At 36.6% G+C, this 26,183-nt stretch overlaps 2 protein-coding genes across 3 annotated transcripts in view; one reads left to right on the top strand and one right to left on the bottom strand.

The window, feature by feature from the left end:
* niban2a (niban apoptosis regulator 2a) overlaps positions 1–15,978 on the bottom strand; it is a 31,040-nt gene extending 15,062 nt beyond the window's left edge. The window contains exons 1-5 of the mRNA XM_079586679.1: positions 15,677–15,978; positions 10,260–10,390; positions 8,424–8,552; positions 8,097–8,202; positions 6,938–7,105 (exon numbers count right to left, since the gene is read on the bottom strand). Of these exons, the coding sequence (XP_079442805.1) occupies positions 6,938–7,105; positions 8,097–8,202; positions 8,424–8,552; positions 10,260–10,390; positions 15,677–15,731 (589 nt within the window). The 5' untranslated portion in view covers positions 15,732–15,978. The remainder of the gene's footprint in view (positions 1–6,937; positions 7,106–8,096; positions 8,203–8,423; positions 8,553–10,259; positions 10,391–15,676) is intronic.
* A 3,830-nt stretch (positions 15,979–19,808) lies between these two features.
* The window catches only part of stxbp1a (syntaxin binding protein 1a), a 30,036-nt gene continuing 23,661 nt past the window's right edge, over positions 19,809–26,183 (top strand). For both annotated transcript variants that reach the window (XM_079586123.1, XM_079586122.1), the window contains exon 1: positions 19,809–19,944. In XM_079586123.1, the coding sequence (XP_079442249.1) occupies positions 19,908–19,944 (37 nt within the window). In that variant the 5' untranslated portion in view covers positions 19,809–19,907. The remainder of the gene's footprint in view (positions 19,945–26,183) is intronic.

Below are 26,183 nucleotides of genomic sequence, written 5' to 3'. Positions count from 1 at the left end.
AGCCCAGTTTCACTTTAAATAAATTTGTTTAGGCTTTAAAACAATGTTCTTTGTAATGAATGCCACTATCATTTGTTTATTTTATAGGCCTTTTTTTTCTCTAAATAGGCTACCGTTAAATTCAAAGTATTTGTTCTCTCAAAAACTATGCAACATTCAGGTGCAAATTATTTTCCAGAAAATAAGGTCAATAATAAAATTGTGCAGTATTATTAAAGTATTTTTATAGGGGACCATTTTTCACCAATAAAACAAGCATATGGTAAAATCAATCAACTTGAGGTTTTTTGCTGGTCCAAGCTGGTGGAAAAAAAGAAAAAGAAAAGGTGGACCAACAATAAATTATCCCAAAAACACCATTAAGTGGGTACAGCAAGGAAGAGAAATGGATTACTATATTAAGAATGAGTTGAGCTCAAGGAAAGGACCTGCACTAAAAAGACCTCATCTTTACTTGGAGACCTCAACATTTAATAAGAGTCTATGGAAACTACAGCTACCACCACTCAAGCAGAGAACCCCACAAGACCTACCGTGACACGGCTTTTTTAGAAAAACACTTAAATGATGATACAATTATATGGTACTGAAGTGAATATGGACTGCTCCATGTTTGACCATTTACGTAAATGCTGTGCATCAGAGCTGCTGAAAGGAACCCAATTTGCCATGTAGATAACAATCAAACAGCGCCAAACAGTCACGCTCTCTCGCTGATTCTAACAAAGTCGATCTGAACAGCTGTTATTTGGGGAGATTTGAGTCTTTTGGGACATTGATAACCTTTTAGAGTTGCTTTCCTGATGCCAGCAGGCAGTGAGTGTGTTCCATAAAGTTACACAAGGAAAGACAAACACAGATGGACATGAGCAATGTCAAGCTGCACAAACACTCACAAGACAGGAGCTGATGAGAAATGTGTGTGTACTGCAGTGAGTTTCAGATTGGCCGACACAAAGACAGGAAGTCAGCAGTGAGAGATGGAGGGATGGAGTGTAACAGTCTGTCAGGAACAGGAAATCCACTCAGCGTTCATTTTCCAAGACTCCAAGAGAGAAAGAGAAAGAGACAGACACACACACAGAATGGAGGAAAGTAGAAAATAACTAGCTTTTCTTGGCATAAGCCCCATGTGAAAACACTAGATGTGTTTGTCAGCAGTCTGTTTGGAGAAAGTCCCTAGAGTTCTGGGCTCGATAAAACAAAATAACCCCAAAATCTGTATCAAGCCCCCTCGTCCCCAAACACATTTACTGGTAATATCACCAACAGTCCAAGAGACACCTTACAATAAAAGTGAACTTGAATGTGGCTGACTGTGTGTGTTTGTGTGCTCTTGTTTATGTGATTTATGAGGACACAAATTTGTATAATAATGACATGTGTATTACAAGTTAAACGTGGTTTATGAGGACATTTCATGAGTCCTCTTAATTCAAATAGCTAAAAAAATAAAATAAAAAGTTTTATTAAATTATTACGTTTTATTACGTTTTATTAAAAATGCAGAATGTTTCCTGTGATGGGTAGGTTTAGAGATAGGGGCAGTGTAAGGGGATAGAATATACAGTTTGTACCGTATAAAACCATTATGCCTATGGAATGTCCTCACAAGTATAGCAAAACAAACGTGTGTGTGTGTGTGTGTGTGTGTGTGTGTGTGTGTGTGTGTGTGTGTGTGTGTGTGTGTGTGTGTGGAAAAAGAGCTGCCTGCTCTCGTTTTCTCCAGCGAGCTGGCAGGCCTGAGAAATTCAATGCAAGTCTTGAGCAAAAATAGTACATATGTTAGAGTTTAGCGTGGGCTTCCTCTGGCACGGGACTGCACGGTGGTTAGCCGAGACTCCTGGGATGGCTGGTTCCCAGGGTTGCTCTGCCACAGCATGTGTGCGCCCTTACCATTAGGGTTTCGTTCACTAGAGCATTTCTTATTTGGGTCAAAAGCACAAGATCTACACGAGTTTCAAAATAAATGTCTCATCTATGAATCAATAATGAGAACCCAAAGACAACATATTAGCTTTTAAATTACATTTATTTCTAAAACTTTAGGAAGCAAAAACAAATAATCCCACCATAAATTGGCTTTTACAAGTAAATATTGACTACGGTTATAATAAAATGCACAATATGAATTTGATTATTTTTGGTTTCAGTATAAATATATCTATATCTATAACTAAATCAGTTTAAAGGGGCCATTGAATGTGTACATATTTTCTAAATATTTTTTACAAAAATATTTTTAAAAAGTTAAATGTACTATGAAAACTAACTTCAGAATGTAAAACTTCCACGCCAGGAAAAAAAAAGGCCTATTGAAACCAAGCAGAAAAAAGATGGAAAAAAAGAAAGAAAAAAAAGGGATTAATATATGACAGCCCACATTTTTACACCAAGACACCTACTCACTGTACAGAAACTTGTCCTGCCCAGTAAAGATGAGGTTATAGATAGAAATAAGAGAGAAAATAAAACATTTCTCTACACAGATGTGCATAGTTTTTTTAATTGAATGAAAGTGAGAATAGAAAACGTTCATGCAAAACTAAATTAGAATTGTTTTTTTTGCACAAGAAAACGAGTACATCACCTTAGGACAGTGGTTCATTGGCAAACTTTATAATAAATTATTGAAATAAAAATAAAGAAAGAAAATCAATACGCAAACTAAAATAATATTTCTTCAGTCATAATTACAGCAGAAATGCCAGAATTATCTTAGCATATATGGGAAGCATCAGATCTAAGTCACTAAGTCAGGTTCACATGCGGGTGTTAACTAAACAGACGGTCAAAGGGTGCCTATTACTTGGTGCAAAGGACTGTTATTAAATTTCAGTTCAATTCAAAGTGTGCCGTTTGATGGTGTATTGCATCTGTCAACAGTGTCAACAATTCCATATATGAAACTGAAATTCTCCTCTACTTCAATTTTAAAAACCTGTTTGTTTTCTTTCTGCCATGGGTCTCCATGCTATGATGACATAATGGGTGTGATGATATGATTGATTACAAACGGTCCCAGTTGCCAAAGAGACAGTGACTTGTTTTGTTGTATAGCCATACCTAACAACCACCACAGACTGTCAGAACAATGACTAGAATACAATTACTAGATAAACAAAAATGTTCAGAATGCTAAATTTGCACTGAATCACCAATGGTGTAAGCTTTCCTTTATTTTTGTCCCATTCCAGAAGGTTACGCTCCAACTTAAACATCTATTGGATCATACACAGCCTTAGTTCAAATTCTGATAGCTAAAATAGTGTGCATCTATGGTTTGCTTTATCTTAGCTCTATGAAAGGCCTTTGTGTGTGCGAGATCGAGCATAATTACCTGTATTTTGTCAACTGCTGCAATAAAACCCAAGCATATTAAGCACCTGCTGTAACACCACAGCTTTGCGTGTGGTTCATCTCTGCCCTCTGGTAACCCCCCCAGCCAAAACACAGAGCCGCATTTCACGTTTGCAGAGCAACTACCTCACGTCATCTTTGCCCTAGGCTTCAGGCAGGCCTCAGGGATTTCGCAGAGCCGTTCCCTGCTGCCTCAAATGCAAATTCACTGTGTAACTTCTAGCACTCATGACGGTCTCTTTTGGCCTGTTACCGAGTCAGGCGCTGTACCTCACCTTAAGATTTAAAAAGCCTGGAGGCAAGCTAGATATCTCACATGTTTGCCGTACATATTGATCTGGGATGAAGTACCTAGTTACATGTTAATTTTAAATCAATATGCAAAACGGGCTGAGGAACAAAACTTCCTCTTGAAGATGAGTCAACATTCCTCATCTTATTGTGCATAATTACAATCCACGCCATTTAAAAAAAAAAGAAAAGGAAAATAAGGGCTACATAAATCTATCGAAATGTAATAACTTGCTTCACCTATGCTTTTGGTGATGTAAGCTTTGCACAAGTTTGCAGACTATTGAAACCGCTATTATGTATACACAATTCAGTTATCTAAAGGCAATAGTAGTTTAATTGAAATACGTAAAGTAATAATAGAAGCGTCACCATTTAAAATCAAGGTTAAACTAGCTTTTTATTCTTTAAAACTACTTTTCAGAATCAGCTTCTAACAGAAAAATCAAACCCCACCAAAAAAAAATTGTCTCCTGTTTGTCACAATCATGAAAAATGTTACAATATGGAAGTAAAATGGTTTGCAGGTAATGCAGCAGGAAGGTCACTGCCCCTGGCAAATTAATGACTTGAAAGTCAAAAATCAAGTTAACAAGATCAATCTCTGACTGAGGAGAGCAGGAAGGTCTGGGTTTCCTCAAAGTGGATGGACAAGTGTGAAAGGAATGCAAAAAACGTATGATTCTTATATACCTCTTCAGGTGAGGCCATGAGCAATGTACAGTATGTTTACGGTTTATCAGACACACCCCTAAATCATATTCAGCAGTCTCTCGTCACATCCCAGTGAGATACCAAGAGGTATTTGATGTTATATATCTGCGTAAATTGTATGGTATCTGATTTTGAATCATTTGTGATCCACAAAGCAAGTAATTTGCAGTCATGTCTTGACAAGCCCAACTGAGAGTGCTGATCTACCTCAGGGGATTATGGGAAGGTGTTGACATTTGGTCAGAGGATATTCAGTTAGAAGTCAATGACTGGCAACATGTTGGAGCTATGCTGCTCTCTGCAAGTTGTATTTATTGGCCGCTATCTTAATTGCACAATCCCATATTTTTTTTGCACAATTGCACAATTTCTTTATTAGTTCTGCAACGTCTACAGTGTGACATTCTTTAGACACTTAACATTTTTGATTGAAACTTTTTGCAGCTGTAGGAATGATTTTTTAATAATCTTAGTGGTGGTTGAGGAGATTCCCCCTTCCATATGAAAAGTGCTTTGAGTGCTCAAGAAAAGCGCTATGTAAATGTAACAATATACTATTACATTTAAAAATGTTTTTTTAAATAATTCTCTTATGCTCAAATATACAATAAAAACAGACCATAATATTGTGAAATTATATTCCGTTTTATATTCTAATACATTGTAAATTGTCATTTATTCCTGTGATGAAAAAGCAAAATTCTTTGGATTTACATTTTACGCCAGTCTTCAGTCATATGATCCTTCTGAAATCATTATAATGTGCTGATTTGCTGCTCAAGAAACATTTCTTCTCCTCATTCTCCTTCTCATATACCGGTATTTTTTTGGAAATGCTGATAAATTTTTTTTTTCAGTATTCTTTGATGAATAGAAAGTTTAAAAGAACAGCATTTATTTGAGAAATCTTTTGCAACATTACAAATGTCTTAACGGTCATTTCTGATCAAGTTAATGCATCCTGCGGAATAAAAATATTATCTTTAAAAAATATATATATCTTACTGACCCCAAACTTTTGAATGTTAGTTATAAAACAAAGTCCTACCTTCTATTTAATTTGACTTGGTTAAACCATTTAGTAACTGAAGTTCTAAGCAAAAAAATTATTCTAGAAATTCCCCTTCCACACAGCAATCCCGGTAAGTTACCATAAAATTGCCAGAACAACTTTATCGAGAAAATTCAAGTTATTTAATTCATACGTGACAGTATCACTAACTGTTGACGACAAATCTCTTCATCCGCTCGGATGATTATGGCCCTGTCACAAATGGCACCCTAAAGGCTGATTTATACTTCTGCGTCGAACTCACGCCGTAGGCTGTGTGTAGAGCGCGTACCCTTCGGCGTACCCTGACGTGCACCTCTCCAAAAATGTAACAACGCGTCAATTCTACACGGACGCAAGCGCTGTGATTGGTCTGCTAGAACCCCTCCCTCGGGTTTCACACGCTCCCTCTGCAGGTGTAATTGCGCGTCAACGAAAACGAAAAAAAAACGAAAACCAACACGTTGCCTACAGCGTAGAGGGTCCGGCGTAGGTCCGACGCAGAAATATAAATCAGCCTTAAGCACTCATCTTCCTCTGAGTCCGCACTTTCGTGACGTAACACCGCTTTGACTGTCGGGAAAAAGTCTGCTGCAAAGCCCGCATCAGTGTGGACTTGGCAAAAGTGCGCAAATCGTCAGCAGAGGGGGGCGCTCGCGAGCACCCTTCTTAGAGCTAAAATGACAAATGGGACGCTCTACGGTCTCACGGACTTAACGGGCACGCGCATGCGGCAACCATTGTAAGTCCACAAGACCGAAAGTGCATGAAGTGTGCCATGTGGGACAGGGACAATATGTGTGAAAGGGGCTAATATACAGTGCATTAATGATGAATAAAAAAAAACTAATAATAATTTCAGTTCTTCCATGGGATATTTAACATCAGTTAAAATTACAACAGGAACATCCTCCACACCTTAGTAATTTCAAAGGCATTCAACATTTCGACCTGTGACAACCTTTTCCCCCTCACAAACACAGACACACACCCTGTTGTGTGATTTGAAATATGACAATGAGCCAGAATATTTGTGAGGGTGGAGCGGAAGGCAATATAATACTATGAATTACAAAGGCATTTAGGGATTTCTTTAAATATTTAGCTAGAAACTCTATAGATTATGTTTGATTGAAAGGGAGGGAAGACAGTCAAATCTTGTTGTAGATCCAATCAGAAACAACCGACTACACAGCAAATGTTCTCGAATTAAGCTCGGTTTTAATGTTATTTTGGAGCACAGTAAAGTAGGTGATCTGGCAAAATCTACTTCTACAGCATTTTTTATTTCCCCCAGACAAACTACAGGAACATTCTCATGACAATGTGCATCTTTAGTCCGCACAAAACACAAGAACACAACCAATGCTTTCTGCGAATGTGATATAAATGAGTAAAATAGATAAGATAGATCTTTTTAAACTCAGCAAAGCAGATACACTGACAAAAACAATTTTTTTTAATTTTTTTTTTAAACAGCAGGAGTTCTTTGTTTTGTCATTGTTTGTGATAGTGACTCACCGTTGTTGGTGTGTCTCACACAGTCCTGGAAGACGGCATGCCACTTAGTCTGTTCTTTCTCTGTCATCACGCAGAAGTAGTGATGGCGGGCATATGGATGCCACAGGATGAGGGGAAACTGTGTGGGGCACTTCAGAAATGGGGCACTTGGCACTTTGGCCTTTGGATCTAAAACAACAGACACAATACAAGATGAACAAATTACACGGAATACTCTGTATACAGAAGTATAGTCTAATCGGAGAACTCATTCTGCAATTTATCTGGTGTATTTAATTATGCCTTATGCACCTTATGATGCATTTTATGGTCTCATGAATATCTGTAACCACAGTTATAATACTTCTGTACTTCGCAATTGCATACAGTTAGGATTAGCGGTATGGTTCTGTTCTGGGCAAAAACTCCCATGCAGCCTAGCATGAATAAGAGCAGGAAGAGCAGCAATAACCCCCCTATGGGTAAACACTACAGAACAAACCAGAACGTATTGCCGATATCGTTAATTCAAGATTTTAAAGTACAACATAATTTGAGAATTTATTCTGATTCAAGGGGAATCAGAAAGCCATCCTGACTGATGAGAGGAGGATCTGGGGATGGAGGAGGGTAATTCGCTCCTGATAAAACACAATAGCTGCTGATAATACTGAAGGAGCTTATACATGTATACAGTGATAGGCGTCGTATTCCTATAGGTAGACGTGGATCAACTGAGAGTCAGCTGATACGAGCTTGACTAACGTGACCTGCCAGAACTGACGCTGCGCTTAATTTATCTAATTATTGTTAAACCTTTAGATGAAAACATGACAAAAACGATTTCAGATGTAACAAGGAATGTGCAAATCTTATAATGCATTATAACTTTGATTACAATTATCTAGAAATTATACATTGCATTGTAACAAACATTAATACCTGTATATGCATTATAAATAAATGCTTTTAGTAATGTTTTAATAATTTTTCTAGATAAAATCAATAATTTTGTAATTACTTTTTTCTCTCCAAATGTATATGTAATTTTTAAACCCGACTTGGACTTTATTAAAATCATTTACATTCCTATAAGAATCTTTTAGGATTACAATACGATTTTCTAAACAACTTTTTTTTGTATCATGTTATGCATTTATCATATTAATTAATTTCTTACCATTCAGGCTATTGTTGAGAAGCCCTAGGTACTCCTCCATAGAGGTTAGGGCTCTGTACCCGGCACAGTTAATGACCCCTTTGGAGTGTAGACCTCGATCATATGCCTGTAGAGGAAACAGACTTTTCAGAATCCATCTGCAGCTGGGGAAATGACATACAGTACATGTCCACTAACAGCAATGCAATTTATGTGAGGTCCAATAATGCAAGATTAACATTCACATCATTTTTCTTTTGTTTACATTTAATTATCTGAGCTGGGTGTGTTTGTGGTGAACATAAAAAATAAATAAATAAAAAAAAACACTCAGCGGTTTACACTCACCACTTTGCTCTCATACAAGCCGATGTTGTAAGAGTCGCCCACGTACAAAAAGCGACTCCTCCATTTCTTGCTCTCTTCCAGAAACTGAAACAGACCTCCGGAGAAGATAGACTTGTTCTTCAGAGGGTCCTGTGGTGGGAACAAACACATTTTAAATGAATGTGAATCAAATCATTGTACTAGATGAAAGCATGACTTAACAATACAATGAATGATGTTTAGAAGACCAACATGAAAAAAATCCCAACCGTCTGGAACAAAAAGGCTAGCTCAAGATGTGTTTATATAACATTGATCTCAGTGATTCAGGCTAAAATAAGAAATGGGCAGAGCAATTGGTACATAAAAGGCATTCAAGGTTGTGTTATGTCTACAATCAAAACCACAGCTTTCTGCTAATGGATGCCGAATTTACCACTGGTGAGTGAACATGCCTTTGAACATTGTTAATCGGTTAATCTTTGGGAAAAAAAAAAAATAAATATATATAATAATAAAAAAAAAAAAAAAAAAAAAATTATATATATATATATATATATATATATTTTTTTTTTTTTTTTTTTTTTTTTCAAGTCCAGCTGTCTTGGGCTCATAAAATTGAGGGACTTTTTACATGAATGATAAATAAAGTGATCGGGTTGATTATATGCCACAGGCTTCTAATCAGAATTGATTATTTGACATGCACACACTGCAAGAATGTACAGTTTCCCGCTGATTGTGCTCCTACATTGCTTTTTTCTTTGTTTTGAAGAGCAGACTTAATATTTATCTATTTCTGGTCCTCCTGATTAGGAAGCGACGAGCACATGAACCGTTACGCCATGCTGCTTATATTTATTAAACAGTAAACACACCCCTTCCTGCGCCCAAATCAAGTGTCTGTGGATGAGAGTATGAAGAGAGGACTGATGGGACTTCACTTCACTGACGATGAAGTGGTAGGAGAATTTTAGAATAGCACAATACATTTATGAGATTTCTTTTATTTAACAGAAACGATCAACAGTCTGATCAGAAACTATTTTATGCATTTTTCCACTGCAGAAAAGCTGGTTTAGACTCCTTAGACTTGCTGATCTCAAACCAGAAACAATTAGCATCAGAGGCCAGGAGAGAGGGATAACATCCAAAACAAGTAAAGTTTTCAAAACAACAACAACAACATAGTCTACACTGGGAACGGCCAAAGGGGCGATACATAATCCGTTGATGGACACCTCGTTGGACAGAAGCTCCAGCCACATTAATGTTTCCCCGGTCTATCTTAATAAAATATATAATTACTAATATTACTTATTTGAATTGATTGCCATGCTCTTGAAAGTTGCATCAACAATTAATTATTTTCCCCCCAAAATGAAAGCTCATAAACAAAGACAGTAATGCTCAGAGTTCATTTGTGAGCCGGTTATGTTGTTAGTTATGTCAATATTCATCACTCAAGTCAGTGGAAATGTGGGTTGGCACCAGCACCAGCATAACTGTGATTGAAAAGGAGCATGAGAAAGTCAGAACTACCCAAGATCCTTTGATTCATCAGTTGGTGGAATGGCAACTGAAGTCTTTATGTGCTTTTTGTGTGTGTGCTATGCAGGTCTTTGTTACGGTTATTTAACTTGTGTGAAATTTGTTCCACTTCCTCTTTACCGACTCCATGCCGATAAGCAAGACCACAGAGAGACTTCCAAATGAGAAGAAAAAAAGAACAAAATAAACCCACCAAGGAGGCTTATTTCTTACCTCATTTTAACCTGGGGTGGGCATTTCTTTGCCATTTCATTTTTGTGTTTTAGGATGTAAAGTTTAAATTCATGGAAATATGAGGGGCTTTACCTTTCTATGTAGTAGTTGTGTATGGATATTCCCTCCTCCTTCGATCTCAAAGCGCACACTGTTGAACAAAGCCACGGCGTACTGCTGCTCGTAAAACCTCCCAAACTCTGCCATCACGGCACTGGTGCGGGCTAGGTTGGAACAGACACACAGGAACGTTAGATTTGAAGCAGGACCGCAGCAGAGGAAAGAAATGATCACCTTACAGCTGCAGAGTTTACTGCTAATTGCAAGTTGCATTTGTTGGAGGCGAACTTTGGGCGAAATGGTGGTATAAACATTTAAAAATCAATCACAAAATGTTATAAACCTATTGAGTTAGTTTAGTCTTTTAGTTGTGAATGGTTCCCAATAGCAATTAGGCAAGATAACAAAGATGCAAACACACACAGAGTGCAACTTGATCCAAGATTCCTAGTTCACTAGAACTAGAACCACACACCATTAGCCAGCAGTGTGTGTGTGAGTGAGTGTGTTTGAGAGGGTTCAAATAGAAATCATGATATTATGGCCATATGCGATTATTAAACCACAAAAGACGGCAATATATTTAAATAAATATACTGTATAGTGCATGCTTTAAAGTCTAATATTGTACTAAGAAAATATTGTTCTTATTAAATAATAATACAATTCCTTTAGGCCTATATACTATAAAAAAAGAAAAGAAAGTAATTTATATAAATTAACTAAATAAATTCATGATAATATACACTGCCGTGCCATATGAGATGTAAGGGATTATAATATCGCTGTTCAAATGACAAATAACATTAACCAAAATAAACACATCATCAGCAACCCTCGCCATGTATTCTGTTGCGACATCATAACAGTTATGTGGAAATATATATCTGTGTAAATGCTGATCCAAGCTTTCCAGAAATTCAATAGCTAGAAGAACACAAAAGGAGGTCAACAATTAAAGGGCGTTCTTGATAAAAAGAGAAACAGTTGCAAAAACAGTCAAGTGTGGAAACACACAAACACATGGGCACATTAAAAATGAAAAGACCTGAGCCTGCAGGCTTATCAGAGCTTTATGAAAAGAAGATGGTACTAAGAAGAATTTGCTTAAATAAAAGGGGCCAATAAATGGAAAAAGTGACGCATGATTGGAGGCGATCACATTTGAATGCCATATTCAAAGTATCTTGGTCTAGTTTTACAGCAAACGATATCCTTGGCATTTAAAATGAACATGTTAAACAATCTCTTGAGGCACTGTATTGAGATGAAAGTTAGCACGTGTTCGCATGCATGTGAAAGGAGATGCTTCCATAAAAACAGGAAGGAACAACCCGACAAGGACGGAAAAGGAAGAAGGCCACGTCTAATGTCAAACTAAATTTATAGTACAGCGCTCCAAGTACACATGGCCTTCTGGATATTTTCGTTTACTGTACCATCTCCACAGGAAAGAATCTCTCCACTTACACCTCGTTTCTTAAGAAATCCATCAGATTAGAAGCTTCTTGTTACAGGAAATTTGAACATGAAAAGCATGTTGTTTTGTTTGCATGAATGCAGCAGCCGCCGCGTCTGATGGTAGACCTTTCTAGCAGACCCACTATTGTATTAAACTAGAATAACTTGTAGACTCGGTTTGCTTTGGCTCAGTGTTGACTATTCCACAGTATTCATTCACATGTATATTTGCAGAGAGCATTTCTAGACGTTCAATCTGCAAAGGAGGAACAGGTACCGGCGTCGATTCGCAGGAAACCTACGTAATCTTCAGAAACGCTGAAATTGAATGCCATTGCGAACACCGCACAACACGTCACTCATCACATCTTAAGATGGGTTCTTAAGTGTGGACATCAGAGCAGTGGTTTTAAAACCTGGGGGGCTGCAAGGGAATGCTAGAGGGTCTGTAGAAATGTTTATGAATTTTTTTTGATGCTTGAAATTTATTCAAATAAATAACTGTCCCAGCACAGTATAGTGAATATAAAAAGGTAATAAGTTAATAATAGCCACTAAATATTTTCCAAATAATATTTACACGTGTATATACACACACATGTCTTTAGGAAATAGTTCCCTCACACAAAGATCATAATAGCTGGTTCATGCCATCTAAAAGATGATAAAAAAATTAAAAAAAACAGCAACTTCCTAACAAAGCATAAAAAAATTTAATAAAATAAAAAGAGACTAAAATAAACAGATACAGTTGAGACTAGTGGCCATTTTGCAATCTTAAAAAACTGGTCAAGTGAGGTTAGGTCAGATTTCTGCTTGTCCTAAAACTATTTTCACTATTTTCATAAAATGTATGATTTTATATTTGCATAAATTCTGTGTTTTCTGTTTATTTGACCTGTTCCTTTAAATTATTATTTTTCATTCATTTTTACACATAAAAATTAAATTTTACTTTTAAGTTGTTCTTTACAAAGAACATTTATAATAATAATAATAATATGGGTGTATCAAAAGAGTAGACAAGCTTTGGATCACGTCATTAAATTACATCTTTAATGGACACTTGTCTCATATTTACACATCCTGTCACTAAAAACTGTCATGTAAATCATCTCGTCACAGTTAAAATCCTTCACATTTAATTTAATACTTCTTTTTAATAAAGTTGCAGCACGTTGATGTGCCAGTTGTGCACGGATCTTTTATTAAAGTCCACATTGTTGTTGCAGATGAAATATAACAGAAAACATTAAATAAATAAAAAATTTATCAGGTAAAAATGTTGATTATTAGTCACTCAAACCCCTTTACCTAAACCACTATTTAACTGTTGGTTGCGCACACCCACCATGTTTGTAGTTTAAGAACTTTTTATTTGTGTTTGTAGTCCTGAAACGAATCCTCCTTCAAAGTAACAGGTTGTGGGCGATTTTTATGGAAGCCTGTTTACGCCACAGAATATTTAAAAAAGTCAGAATTGCGAAGAAAAAAAAAAAAAAAAAAAAAGAGTCAGAATCTCACAATTGTGAGTTTATATAACACAATTCTGAGAAAAAATATCAGAATTGTGAGATGTAAACTCACAATTGTGAGAAATTTTAATTGTGTGAGATAAACAGTTGCAATTACCTTTTTTATTTTATGGCGGAAACTAACTTCGATAGATATTAGCCATTATAGTGTGAACGGACCTACACTTCGAAAATACAAGATCATCCAGGGACTTTTGCCATACTCTTTTCAACATCCTATGCTTTGGGACACACTTATTCTAATCTCACGTATAGGCCTACTATTTAGGATGGATAGTAAGCATATAGGGATGCAGGGATAGTTATGCAGGTAACACCAAGACAATAGCATTTTCAACCCATTCATATTGATGCTACCTAGAATACCAGAAGTCATTATTTTCGACAAAACTTCATCTGTTTGCCAGTTAGATAATTTTATCTCACTGCTGGCTTCTGCAAGTCCAATCTATCTATCCATTGCACCATAGCGAACATAAAGACCAAAAGATGACAAACATCCCCTCCCGCATGCACAGTCAGCAGATGAACCCGGCACTGTCCGTGAAATTGATAGAGGGAGTGAAAGACAAGGGGGAGACAGATGTATGAGGGCATGAGGACACCTTGAGAAGATCCTCCCTATTACTCCAAGACATGTTCATACTTGATCTTACTCTCTAAGAAAACATCCAGCCCTATTAGTCAAATAGTTCACGAGGGAGGTCTAAAGAGGAATTTCCTGTATTCAAACCTCCTGTCAAACCGCTGACCTCCTGTCCATCTACCACAAACATCTTCATAACTGCCCCGGGCCTCATTAAGGGAGAGTCTATGGGGGTGGCTTTTGTCATCTGAAGACCAAACATCTTCCCACAGTTCATTTCAGAGCAGTGGAATTTCAGGAGGGCCGAGTCAGCAGATTGCTTTTTATGACATCAGCAAAAGCGTCTGCAGGATGAGATCCACCTGCATTGATCTCACGGAAATATTTCTCAGAAATAAGCTTAGAACGGGACAATTATTTCATGAAGTGGCACTCCTCAAGTGACTCAAGCCTATCATCATCAATGAAAGATCCAGACTGGTACTTCAAACCCACACAAGGAAACATATACTTGTTAACAAGTCCTGACTTGTTCTAAAGAGTATGTGTGTACATACAAGGTTGTAGTGATCCAATATTTCCAGTCACAAGCAAAAGAGCTTTTGTTATAATATCCAAAAGTTATTATGGGAACATAGCCTATCTTTCGGATATTATTCTGTTTCACTTTTTTTTTTGGCAGCTTTCCACAACTAAAAGAACTCTTTGTTCTAAAAGAATACTTAGGCTATATTTATCAAGACTGTTTTCACTCATAGATCTTTTCTATGATTGACATGAGGGAAAAACTGGGGGAAAAGACGAGACACAGCTCCAAAGCACAGTAACCACCAGATACGTCACAAATTCTGGACTGGTAACATTTCCTTTCCCACGTGTCAGTTTGGTCAGCACAGGATATGAAATGTTCATGGAAGTTTCTAGAAAATCTCTAAAAGCCTTGTTAAACAAAAGCAAATGTTGTAAACAATTGCGGAAATCCAAATCTCTTCAGATAAAAACCTCTAATGAGAATTTTTTTTTCTTTTAAACAAACGTTATTATTTCCTATCATAATTGGGAGAGGAACTAATATATGGTTCTAGTGGAGCATGTCTCTACAGGTAGAGGATATTTACTAGTTCTCTAAACCAACTAGAGGAACCATAATGCAGACAAAAATACTTTTGGATTTATTTATTTATAGGTTTTGCCATTTTATTATAAGAGATACAGCAAAAAATATAATTTGTGGACACAAAACTGTACTATTACAGGGTTTGAAGATAATATTAAATCACTCATAGAAAAACTGAGTGAAGTTGACAAAGAGGAAAAACTGTTTTTGACAAAGGGTTAAACGCTAATAAACGTGTATGGCGTGGGAAGCATTAGCAATATCAAATGTTTTTAATACAAACATTATTTCTCAATAATGACTCAAAGGTCATTTAAACCAGTATCTGTATATAGCCTACTTGAGGCATTAAGGGGCGTTTACACACGACGCGTTCTCACATTCCGTCGTGTTTTTTTAAGACACCGCGTCAAATTCAATTCGGTCATCATTTAGGCTACTCACCTTCTTGTTCTTGCACAGTATTGTATGACTTTCTCTATTCTTTCCGTGGAACATAAAACGAGTTAGGCAGAAAGTTATGAACTGACAGTCTCCGTGAATGATGACGGGACTGTGATTTCTGAAAAACGCGTCTAGCGGACGAGTCCAGGTTTCCTTTGTTGAACTACACGCCTCTGTTTAAATAAGCTCTCTTAAACGATTGTGGTTGTTGTGTCTACGTTGACTATAAGCATTTAAGTTTAAAGTATTGTACCTTTTCTTGTACCGAGAATGGCTTCATCCATAAAGTAACACAAACGCGTTTTACCTGTAATCATCTCCCGCTTGCCTTCGTCCAGGTTGGCAGAAATCACATCACCCATGATGGCGATTTAAATGACAATCACAGATATTGAGGAAAGTTACTTTGTATCCGAAACTTTTAGGAAACACTAGAGAAATGTGTCTTCCGAATGAACCATCCCTGGTCACTCAGAGCGTTGCGTTCATTTTGTTGACGTGACTGTGTTACGCCCTCTCTGTGTGAGAAACGAGACTCATTTAAACTTGTTCAGTCAAATGAGTGCCATTCAGAGGGTGTGGTTTACACACACTGACACACCCAACTTCACAACATTATTTTAATCACGGCTGATTATAGATAGAGCGTCTGATATGATCATGGAATCGCATACAGCTTTTGTTATATGATGGGATTTATTTGCTTGATTTATTAATTTAATAAGACTGATACCTGTCTTGGTTTTGAAATGACTAGGCCTACTGAATCTGAATCTGAATCTCGCCAATAATTAATTTCATTATTGTTTTCCACAATTCTTTTCCACATTGAATTATTTTCCACAAACATCTTTAAAACTTAATTCCCAAACTAATATTTTCTCCAGGAAATGCAAACTACTTTTTAGGAATCTGAATGGAGGCGTTGAGGATATGGCTCTGCTTTCTCTTCTATATTCTATAAAGATAATCATTTTATAAAAATATTTCTTACAATAATTGTTAATAATAATAATACATTTTATAATGAGTCATTTATTGTTATGATATTATTATATAATTATTCGTTATAATGAATATGGTGTGCCACACCCCCGGAAGGGATGTCATAGCCACAGAATCTATATTTTTTTATCACATACTTGCTTATGATGAGCTCAGTGTTGATTTTTAGTAATGAAATCATTTACATGTAAAGATAGAAATTAAGAAGCTTAACTGTCCCACTTTACCCATTGTCCCACTTTGCCAGTATTAATAAATTATAATATATATCATTAAAAATAAATAAACACAAAAAAACATATTGCTTTGTAGTTTGGCACAGAAGATTGATAAAATAATATGATTTCCTGAAAACCACAGTTTAAATATTATTATTAAAAATAATAATATTTATAAAATATTGCAATTTTGATTCAATATATTGGCATAAAATATTATTTTATAGTTTTTCATGGTAATTGATATTAAGGAAATAATATCATTTATAAAATAAACAATTTAATTGTAATAGTTATTATGGCAAAAAAGTCTGTTTAAATAATTATATATTACAATAACTATTTTGATTAGAAAATAGTCATAAATATTATAAAATAAACAAAAAGATCCACAAAACCACTGTCTTTTTTATATAATCGAAACTAAATTAAATGGCGTTACGATAAAGGTTAGTAGAGTTTTAACGCCCTCATGTGGTCAAAATTTAATGATACATGACAACAGTAAAATGTGAAATATTGTTACAGTTTGTCTTTTTTATAAAATAATTTTTATTTGCATTGGTCATTAATAATAGCCTACCTTTAATGAATAACTTCACATTCACAATGTACACTACCAGTTAAAATATTTGGATCGGTAGGATTTTTAATGTTTTTTTGTTTTTTTTTAGTCTCTTCAGAAATCATTCTTAAATGCGGATTTGATGCTAAAAAAAACATTTATTATTATTATTTATTTATTTATATGATTAATTATTTATTTTATTTACCCCCCCCCCCCCCAAATAAATAAATAAATAAATAAAATAAAAATTCTTACTGACCCCAAACTTTTGAACGGTATTGTTTAATGTTACAAAAGCTTTATATTTCCGATACATGCTGTTATTTTGAACGTTCTATTAATCAAAGAATCCTGAAGTAAAATTTTAACCTTTTTCAACATTGATAATAATCATAAATGTTTCTTGAGCATCAAATCATCATATTTGATTTTTGAAGAATCATGTAACACTGAAGAGTAATGTTGCTAAAAATTCAACTTTGATCACAGGAATAAATTACACTTTGCTTTATATTCACATAGAAAACAGCTGTTTAAAATTGTAAAAATATTTCACAATATTACTGTTTTTTTTATCAAATAAATGCAGCCTTGGTGAGCAGAAGAGACTTCTTTTAAAAACTTTTTTTTTTAAACGTACTGATCCAAAACTTCTGTAGTGTATGTTTTTTTTATTGAATGAAGTAAACTAAAACGGCTTTGTTTGCTAATGAAATTAAAAGTCAATGTAAAATATTAAATCTTTAGTTACAGCCATAGAAACAGGTGCAATGATATTTTAAAACCTCCATTGATCCAGAAATCAGTATGAAATCAGGAAAGGGTTCACTTTTGACGCTGTGTCTGCGTCCTCGGCGTTTGGCTCCGTCGATCTGTAGCACAGGGGTCGGCAACAGGCGGCCCGCGGGCCAAAACTGGCCCGCCAGCAATATTTTCTGGCCCGCCGGATTATTTTGGAAATCCGTTTTTTTTTTTTTTTTTTTTTTTTTACTATAACGGTTTACAAATAGGCCCCGTGTATCAGTGATGCGCGGGATGATCCAAAATGAGCGAGTGCCTGCGGTCACCCGCGGTTACGAGTCATCCAAAAATATTTTTAATGATATTCGGGTCGCGGTCGGTCGGGTCGTTTGAAATAAAGATGCCAATTAAACCTTTGTAATATAGACCCAATTTTCTATGAAATACATAGGTCTACACTTTATTGGCTGAATAACATGGCGCGAGGATGACGCACGAGCTCAGTCTGCAGATAGAGATAAAAAAGTGGGAAATCCTTATTTTTTTCCCTTCTCTTCGCGGAGGACATCTAGTTCAGTCCGGACAATTTATGTTTGATTGAATGAGTATTCGTTCTGCTGGGACATTTGGTTTCTGGGGTTTAAATGTGTGTGGAATTGAGTTAAGGTATGCAATGTTTGTTTGATCTATATCGGAGCGCGGCCGCGCCTCCAGCGCTGAATATCTGTGTGTTGCCCGACGGGGTATAAACCTTATATCTGTCAATACACGTTGTTGAACCTGGGTATTGTGGACTTTTCGTTAATGTATAATTATTTTAAGTTTATACATGTATGATTGATCGTTTATTTTGTTGATTTAAGGGGTTTCTTAACCAAAAGTAAGCTAGTCACTGTCTGTAATCACCCCAGTAGGTATCAGATCCGCCCGTTACCTTATGTTTTGCGTGATGTAGCCTACTTTTCCCTTACTCTTTTAGTGTAAGGTAAATTGTTACATGTTGAGCGCGTATACTTTTGAATAAGAGCTGGAAGTGGAAGCGGGTCGGGTACAATATTTTCTTTCTTTTGTTTGCGGTCCGAGTTGCGGGCGGGTTAGTTGAAAACGTCGGTCGGGTACGGGTTGTTTATACATTGACCCGCGCATCACTGCCGTGTAGCCTATCATTCGTTCAATCGTTTTTTCCCCCAAATTAAAATAAAAAATAAAAAAATGAAAAACGACTTGTTTTTGAGATTTGAGATTCTGAAAACGAGATCTAAATTTTTAAAGCAGGTGAACACAGAGTGTATTTTAAGCGGTTGCTGAATTGAACCTTGTGGGAGCGGGACGAAAAAAAACAGTCCTGCGCAGACCTCCTTAAACCTTAGGTGTGTAACGTTAGCCTATGTGTGTCCCTTAAAAAAAGGAATAAAGTTAAAAAGTTGGACTGTATTGGTACAGTCCATTGGTAATACAATGCTAAATCAGATATAGGCCTATGTACAACAACATGTCCAACAATCGATTTAAATAGTAGCCTACATGGGGTTTAATTTATCGTTAATAGCCTAAGATGTATCCGCGGCATTTTCTCGTGTGGTTCAATGGTCCAGTGGTGGAACTTTCGTCAAGTGTGTAAAAGGTTTTGGGTTCTAATCTGCATTCGTATAGTTTTTTTCTCTTCTTCTTCATCAAAACCGATTATGCTCATCAGTGGTTGTATATCAAGTAGTAGGGACACGTTTGTGTGCATTATATTTTGTGATTTCACCGTAACGAATAGGCCTATTCCTTGTAGCTGGCCCGCCATCTACTGGATAAAAAAAATATTGGCCCGCGGCCAAAGTTACTTGCCGACCCCTGCTGTAGCATGAGCTCATGTGCGGGAGAGAGGGGCGCATGCGCAGTGACGGATCTCCGCAGTCAGCTGCCGTGAGGAGTGCGCAGCATCGCTCAAGCCAGAGACAGCAAGAGGAGGAGAGGGAGGAGAAGACACTGCACACGGGCGAACACTCTCGAGCATCATGGCACCAATTGGATTAAAGGCGGTCGTTGGCGAAAGTAAGATAATGTTAATTCTCCTTGGCTACTGAGGTTTAATGTTCAACCATGTGAACGTGCTATTTTATGGTACCTTCCCGTTGCATGTCATTAGTGTTCCTCAGCGTTCTGTTCCCCTGGATGCGGCTGCTTGTTTCCCTGCCATTGTGCTGAACGCGGAGGACATTACTCTCGGGATGTTGCGGATACGCATTGTGCATCAGTGGAGCATGACATGAATAGGTTTTATTCCCATTGCATGTTGTTTCAATTATAAATATGTGGCACGAGAACCAGACAAACAGGAAAAAAAGCTTGATAAAGATGGTCCAGAACAGGAACGCCCTTGTTCTGCACGGACGTTTGATGAATTACGCAGGGAATTGTGTCGACAGACCACTGCGATGTTATTTTATTCTACTCCTATTATTATCCATAGCTAATGATAATACAATTAAAACGATGTTTGCATAACTCTACCTGCTACTTCCGAAAATTAGCTTAATAAATGCGTTTTTGGCACAGCCTCACCCCTGTGATTGATCACCAGTGCATTATATCCCATTGCGTAAAGCTCCAGCTGGTGAACTGCTCTGCCCAGGAAGTGCCCGTGCTTTTAACATGAATGCAGCTGGCTCGCATCTCCATCTGGATGATCGTTAAATGGCGGAGTTGTTCGTGTTCGGTTGAGTAGTGGGAAATGAGAGCACCAAATGCGCATCGCTCAGATGTGGAGCTGGGTCTGTCATGTGTAGCGCAGGAGAATGGCGTTTAGTGCAGACAGATTGATGGCGGTTGTTGGTGCTTTCGCTTTTTTAGAGAGATTTTGCTTATGCAGCAGGATAAGAAGACAATTGTTTTGAAATGGCCTTTTTGAAAGGTTGATGGAATCAATTATTACGACTCTCACGCTCTCTTTTAGAGATCTCAGGGCTTGCATGCTTAAATGGGAATCGAAATTTGAGCTTTGCCATGATCAAACGCATCTGTTCATTTATTAAAAATAATATAAACACATTAAAATGCAAGTTATAAAAAAAACTGCTTTTGTGGAGAAAAAAAAGGCTGGAAAAAGTAGTTTGGCATATATATATATATATATATATATATATATATATATTCCATGCGTATAAAACCAGTGAAGCAATTTATTAATATATGAAAAACTTCAGTCCAACACATTTAAATCAGTTTTCTTGTAACTAGATTTTGTAGTTACGTGATAAAAACTGATAAAACATGGATTTCAAAGAGAACCCCTTTAGGTCATCTAAAAAAAAAAGTTTTAAAAGTATGATTATTTTGTCTAAATTTGGTTGAAGAACATATTAAAGCAACATTTTTAATATTTCCAAAAACATTTTTCCTATATACACAGTAATTATTTGTCATTGACCCATGTATCATGCCCTCATCATTCAACAGAATCATATTAAACATTTTGAGTTTGTTTCTTTTGTATATCAGTTAATGTTGTTTGAACACCTGCTAAAAAACTGAAAGCATGGAAAATATGACATAATAGTGAAAACGCTGTTGCATTGTCCAGTCCAAATGAAAGGGACACATATAATCAATATTGACTGAAACCTGATCATTAGTGCTCCGAACACCTGCGCTGGATTCTGTCTTCCTCACACGCAGGATGATGGATTGGTTTTCCTGTGGTCTCTGATGTAGGTGTGTGTGTTGGTTTCACTGTCTTCTCGTGGGACATGAGATACACATCATCAGACGCAGGGTCAGATAGAGAGCAAAGAGATGAGAGGGGGACTGGCCAAATGCACGTACATCCTTGCTTAGATTGTCATAGTTTTGTTTTTATGTTTAAACGATGTAGTATATTTACAGGGAAATGTAGGATGTAATGTAAGGGGACAGAAGTAGGAAAGCATGTGTAAATGACTCATAGTATTTGTCTAAAGGGTCTTTCATAGCCATTAGTCTAGTTCTGAATGAACCAGTTCTTTTGTTAGCCTGCCTATTTGTTGATCCATTTTCATGAATTGAGCTTATAGTATGCCCTACTTACCATGATTCAGCCTTACATTACATTCAGTATTCAGGGAAACATATTTCCTTTTATTTCTCCACAAATCTCTTTACATCTGCCAAGCTAATTTTGCCAATACAATGAGTTATAAACAACATCTGGAGGGATTCTCAGATATACATCCACAAACAAAACCTATATGAGGGGTATATGACAATGCTTCTCTGTTCTCTTTAAAGGTGCAGTAAGTGATTTCTGAGAAACGTTGTTGGAGGTGGATCGGAACGAGCAGCCAATCAGCAGCAGGGGGCATGTACACTCATGATAGGGGAGGAGAGAGAGTGAGCAAGAGGGAGATTTAAAGAAAGACTGTAGAAAGAGAGATGGCTGAGAGACATTACAAAAGAGATAAGGCCAGAGGAATATCCAAGTGGTACCCACTGCAGAAATAAATGACGTTCAGCTCCTCCTCTCTGGACGTCTAATAGGGTGGAGGGATAGATTAGTGGGTGGGGTTAGGGTGTGGTCGGATATTCTAGCTCCACCCATTAGGCCCAAATTACATTCGCTAGACGTAAGCTCCTCCCATTTGCTCTGCGGTGAGCAGCGTCTCAGAATATCACTGGAAATGGAAGGGTTATGATCAGGAAAGAGCATTAGGACCCACGTTAATATTGGAAAAGCTATCCAGCGCTGAAAGAGGGGAATGCCTGAAAATGGAGGCTGCGATGTTTCTGCGATGTGAGATTGGAACCAAGATATGCTGTTGTTGTAATGTTAGCTATAGCAGCGGGAGCTGGTGTGCTGCTGGTGACAAACAACGAACTCTTGCTTTTATATACTTATGTATTGTATTTGATGATTCGCTCATCATCTTCGCTTTATTTTTCACTTCGCTTCAGCTATGATAAAGAGATATCCACTCTTGTAGGGGTGGAGCAATGAAGGGAGGTGAGTGTTTGTTTGGGTTAATTTCAAATATCAACAGTGTTTCTCAGAAATTCCTTACTGCACCTTTAAGACGAAAGTCCCTGATCATAGTGTGTATACTTGGGTATGGCAAGCGAAGAGAGGACAGTCAATGTGCCTTGCAGCAATTTGCAAGCGTGTGATTCATGCTTGACTTGAACGGAGGACATTTATAACTCCCTTAACGCTCAAAGAGAGAGCCCTGTGCCTTTCAAGTATTTCTCACGTATTGAGAACCATTTGTGACAATGGACAAGTTTTAATATATGAGAGTATGAATGAGCGCTGCATGGAGAGCATTGATCCAGTATGTGGCTCTTTGTTTCAGAATTGCCTTCAGTAGCTACTGATCAAGGTTATCTTTTGCGTTCTCCCCCAATTCAATACACAAGCAAACCTCCACCATTTAAAGAACCCATGGAACAGACACACCATGATAAAAATAGCAGCCAGTTAATGATGATTCATTCCAGTGTGAATGAAAAAAAGAATGAGGGGTTAAATGAAGGGCAGAGTGGAAATTAAGAAGGCCATGCAAAGTAGATCTTACATATTCTGAGAACAGTGTGATCGGTACTAAAGCTTAAACCAGCCTAACGTTGGTTTTATAATGGTTTTGAGCACTTTTCGGGTCAAGAAGACCAGCTAAGACCAGACAAGCATCTTAGTTTGGTTTAAACTGGGTTTTCAGGGTGCTTATCTGTTCAAAACACATTGTCACAGTCCTAAGCGGGATTTGAGCATGTTGCTGAGGTTACTGCTATCAGAATGACAATAAAATATTTGTTTTACGTATTTTATCATCTGACCAAAAAAGGTCTCATCTGTTAGAAAAGTCTTCAAATCTATTTCAATTTAATCAGTTGTAATACAGATGCTTGCATTATCAAGCACCACTAATGACAAACCAAACAGAGAGAAGTAGGACAAGAATAAATTATATGAAAAAAAAACAGGCTTCTGTATAGTCTTCTAGATATTTTAGATGTTTGACCTCATATTTTGCAATCCCATTTGGAAAGCCATGAAGATGTTGCTGAATAAATCACTGTGTATTAGTCTACTGTATTTCTCCAGGTCTGAAATGCACCACTAGCCTGTCATTATCCATGATTGCTCTCGCCCTGACATTTGGGTGTTGCAATAGCTTTGTTCAAGGATGCACAAGACCAGTGTAACATTTTCCAATCTCTGCAGGCAAATGCAAAATGTACCAACAGTCGAAATGAATTATAGATTTCTATTAAGATCAGCCGTGAGCTTGCGATCGGTCATACAGTTTTATAGTTTCTGCTTGGGTGTTACCAATGGCATGCTCTGATTTGGGATGCTTTTAACTGACATTATATTCAAGTTAATATTAAAGACTTAAGATGTTTTGTTCAAGCTCTCTGCTGACTCTCCCGGAATACATTATCCAGAATCCCGTTCAGCCTGGGTTTATGGCTTTCCTTAGCATGAAGGACATAATGTAAAAATTCATTGAATGTTAAAGGTTTTTCATGGAACCATCAATGGCACTCTTATTTTTAAGAGTGTACACTAAGATTACAAAACACACTGATATCTATGAGGTAAGGAATTAAATCTGAGATTTGAAATGAAAACATTCTTTTTATTTTGAAATTGAAACATTTTTAGTTTTCCAGAAATACCCTGCACAGTGTGGATTTTTGAGATCACACACATATTTCTGGACATTATATCCTGTTATATCAAAATACTTATGGTTAGGGATGCACAACATATCAGTACCATATCGATTATCAATGCATGCATATTAGAGATTTTATTGGTATCGGTTGATATATTGGATATGTTACTACTCATTTCCCCTAATGACAGATGGATTACCTTTGCCATCATCTAAAAAATGATTAATGACACCAATAAAGTGACATTTATTAATATTCAATAATAACACAACATAAATAAACACCAAAATAAAAGACACAAAAACTAAATGTTTCCATTTTTATCATTTGTGAAAATAATTTTAATAACAAATGTAATCTGCAGCAAATCTCAAAATACATTTATTTTTATTTTAGACAAAATAGTAGACTTTAGCCTGTTTATTCTTTATTAGCCATAACATGAATACTATTTACATATAGTGTCTTTCTTCCTCAAGAAGCTCTTCTGCACATGATTCATTAAATGGGTAATGACTCAGCATGCTGAAATTCTATACCAGCAGGACAGCATCCGAGTCAATGTGTGTGTGTGTGTGTGTGTGTGTGTATGCTCTGTCCTTGGACTCTGTGACGTTGGTTGGGGGTTAGCAGAGCATCTTCTGTCTGTTATACAAGGACAATATTGAATAGTCACCTTCTCAGGGGCATTATATGACACTATGCGCATAGACTATGCAGTGTGGACGAGATGCTCTGACAACATCAAAAGCTCTCTATAGAACTCCTCAAGAAGAAATTGTTGTTGTTTGCACTCCAACTGAACAGATATTAATAGTAAACCATGGCTCAATAATAAGAGGGGAAAAAAGTCACTGATGCAATAAAGCATCAATATAAAACATTTATAAGGAGTAAACCATTATACCAGGATAAGGAAAACCACAGACTGTCTCTTTAAGGTAAATGGCCGTAAAATTCCAGAGAGACTGAGCATAAAAGTGGGTCATGAAATGAGAGTCCCCTGAGGGATCCTGGGAATGTGGAGGGTTAAATCTGCAGCCATTACACAGTTTTTTTTTTGTTTTTTTTTTTTGTACTGACCACACCAGTAGTACAGCTGGGTGATATTGCCTTTTAACGATATTTAATAGTTATCTCAATATGTTTTTGCAGATTGGTAACACTGTAAAAAAATCTGTTAATGTTAGTTAATACAAATACAATTGTTCATTGTTTGCGCATGTTAGTTTACAGTGCATTAACTGACTTTCACAAATATAACTTTTGTTTTTAAAAATGTATTAGTAAATGTAGAAATTAACATTAACTTAAGATTTTTAAATGCTGTAGAATTATGTATCATTAGTTCCTGCTAACTAACGTAGTTAACTAACGTATATAGTAGAGGAACCATCATTTTGATCATATACAGCCAGTAAGATGCAAAGTAAATATAAATGAAAAAGGTGTATTTTCTATATATTGCATAGTTGTACATAGTCAATTGTTTTATTCGTGATAACGCAATGAAACATGCTTGTGCAGACATCATTTTTGACTGGGCTGTCATACAAAGAAATTATGAACAAATGCAAAAACAAGAGAGAACGAACACACAAAATAGTCAATCACACTAAACCAGGCAGCGATTGCATCATATC

Source organism: Phoxinus phoxinus, assembly GCF_949152265.1.
Source record: "Phoxinus phoxinus genome assembly, chromosome: 17".
NCBI classification, from domain to species: domain Eukaryota; kingdom Metazoa; phylum Chordata; class Actinopteri; order Cypriniformes; family Leuciscidae; genus Phoxinus; species Phoxinus phoxinus.
This window is presented reverse-complemented; position numbering and strand designations above follow the sequence as displayed.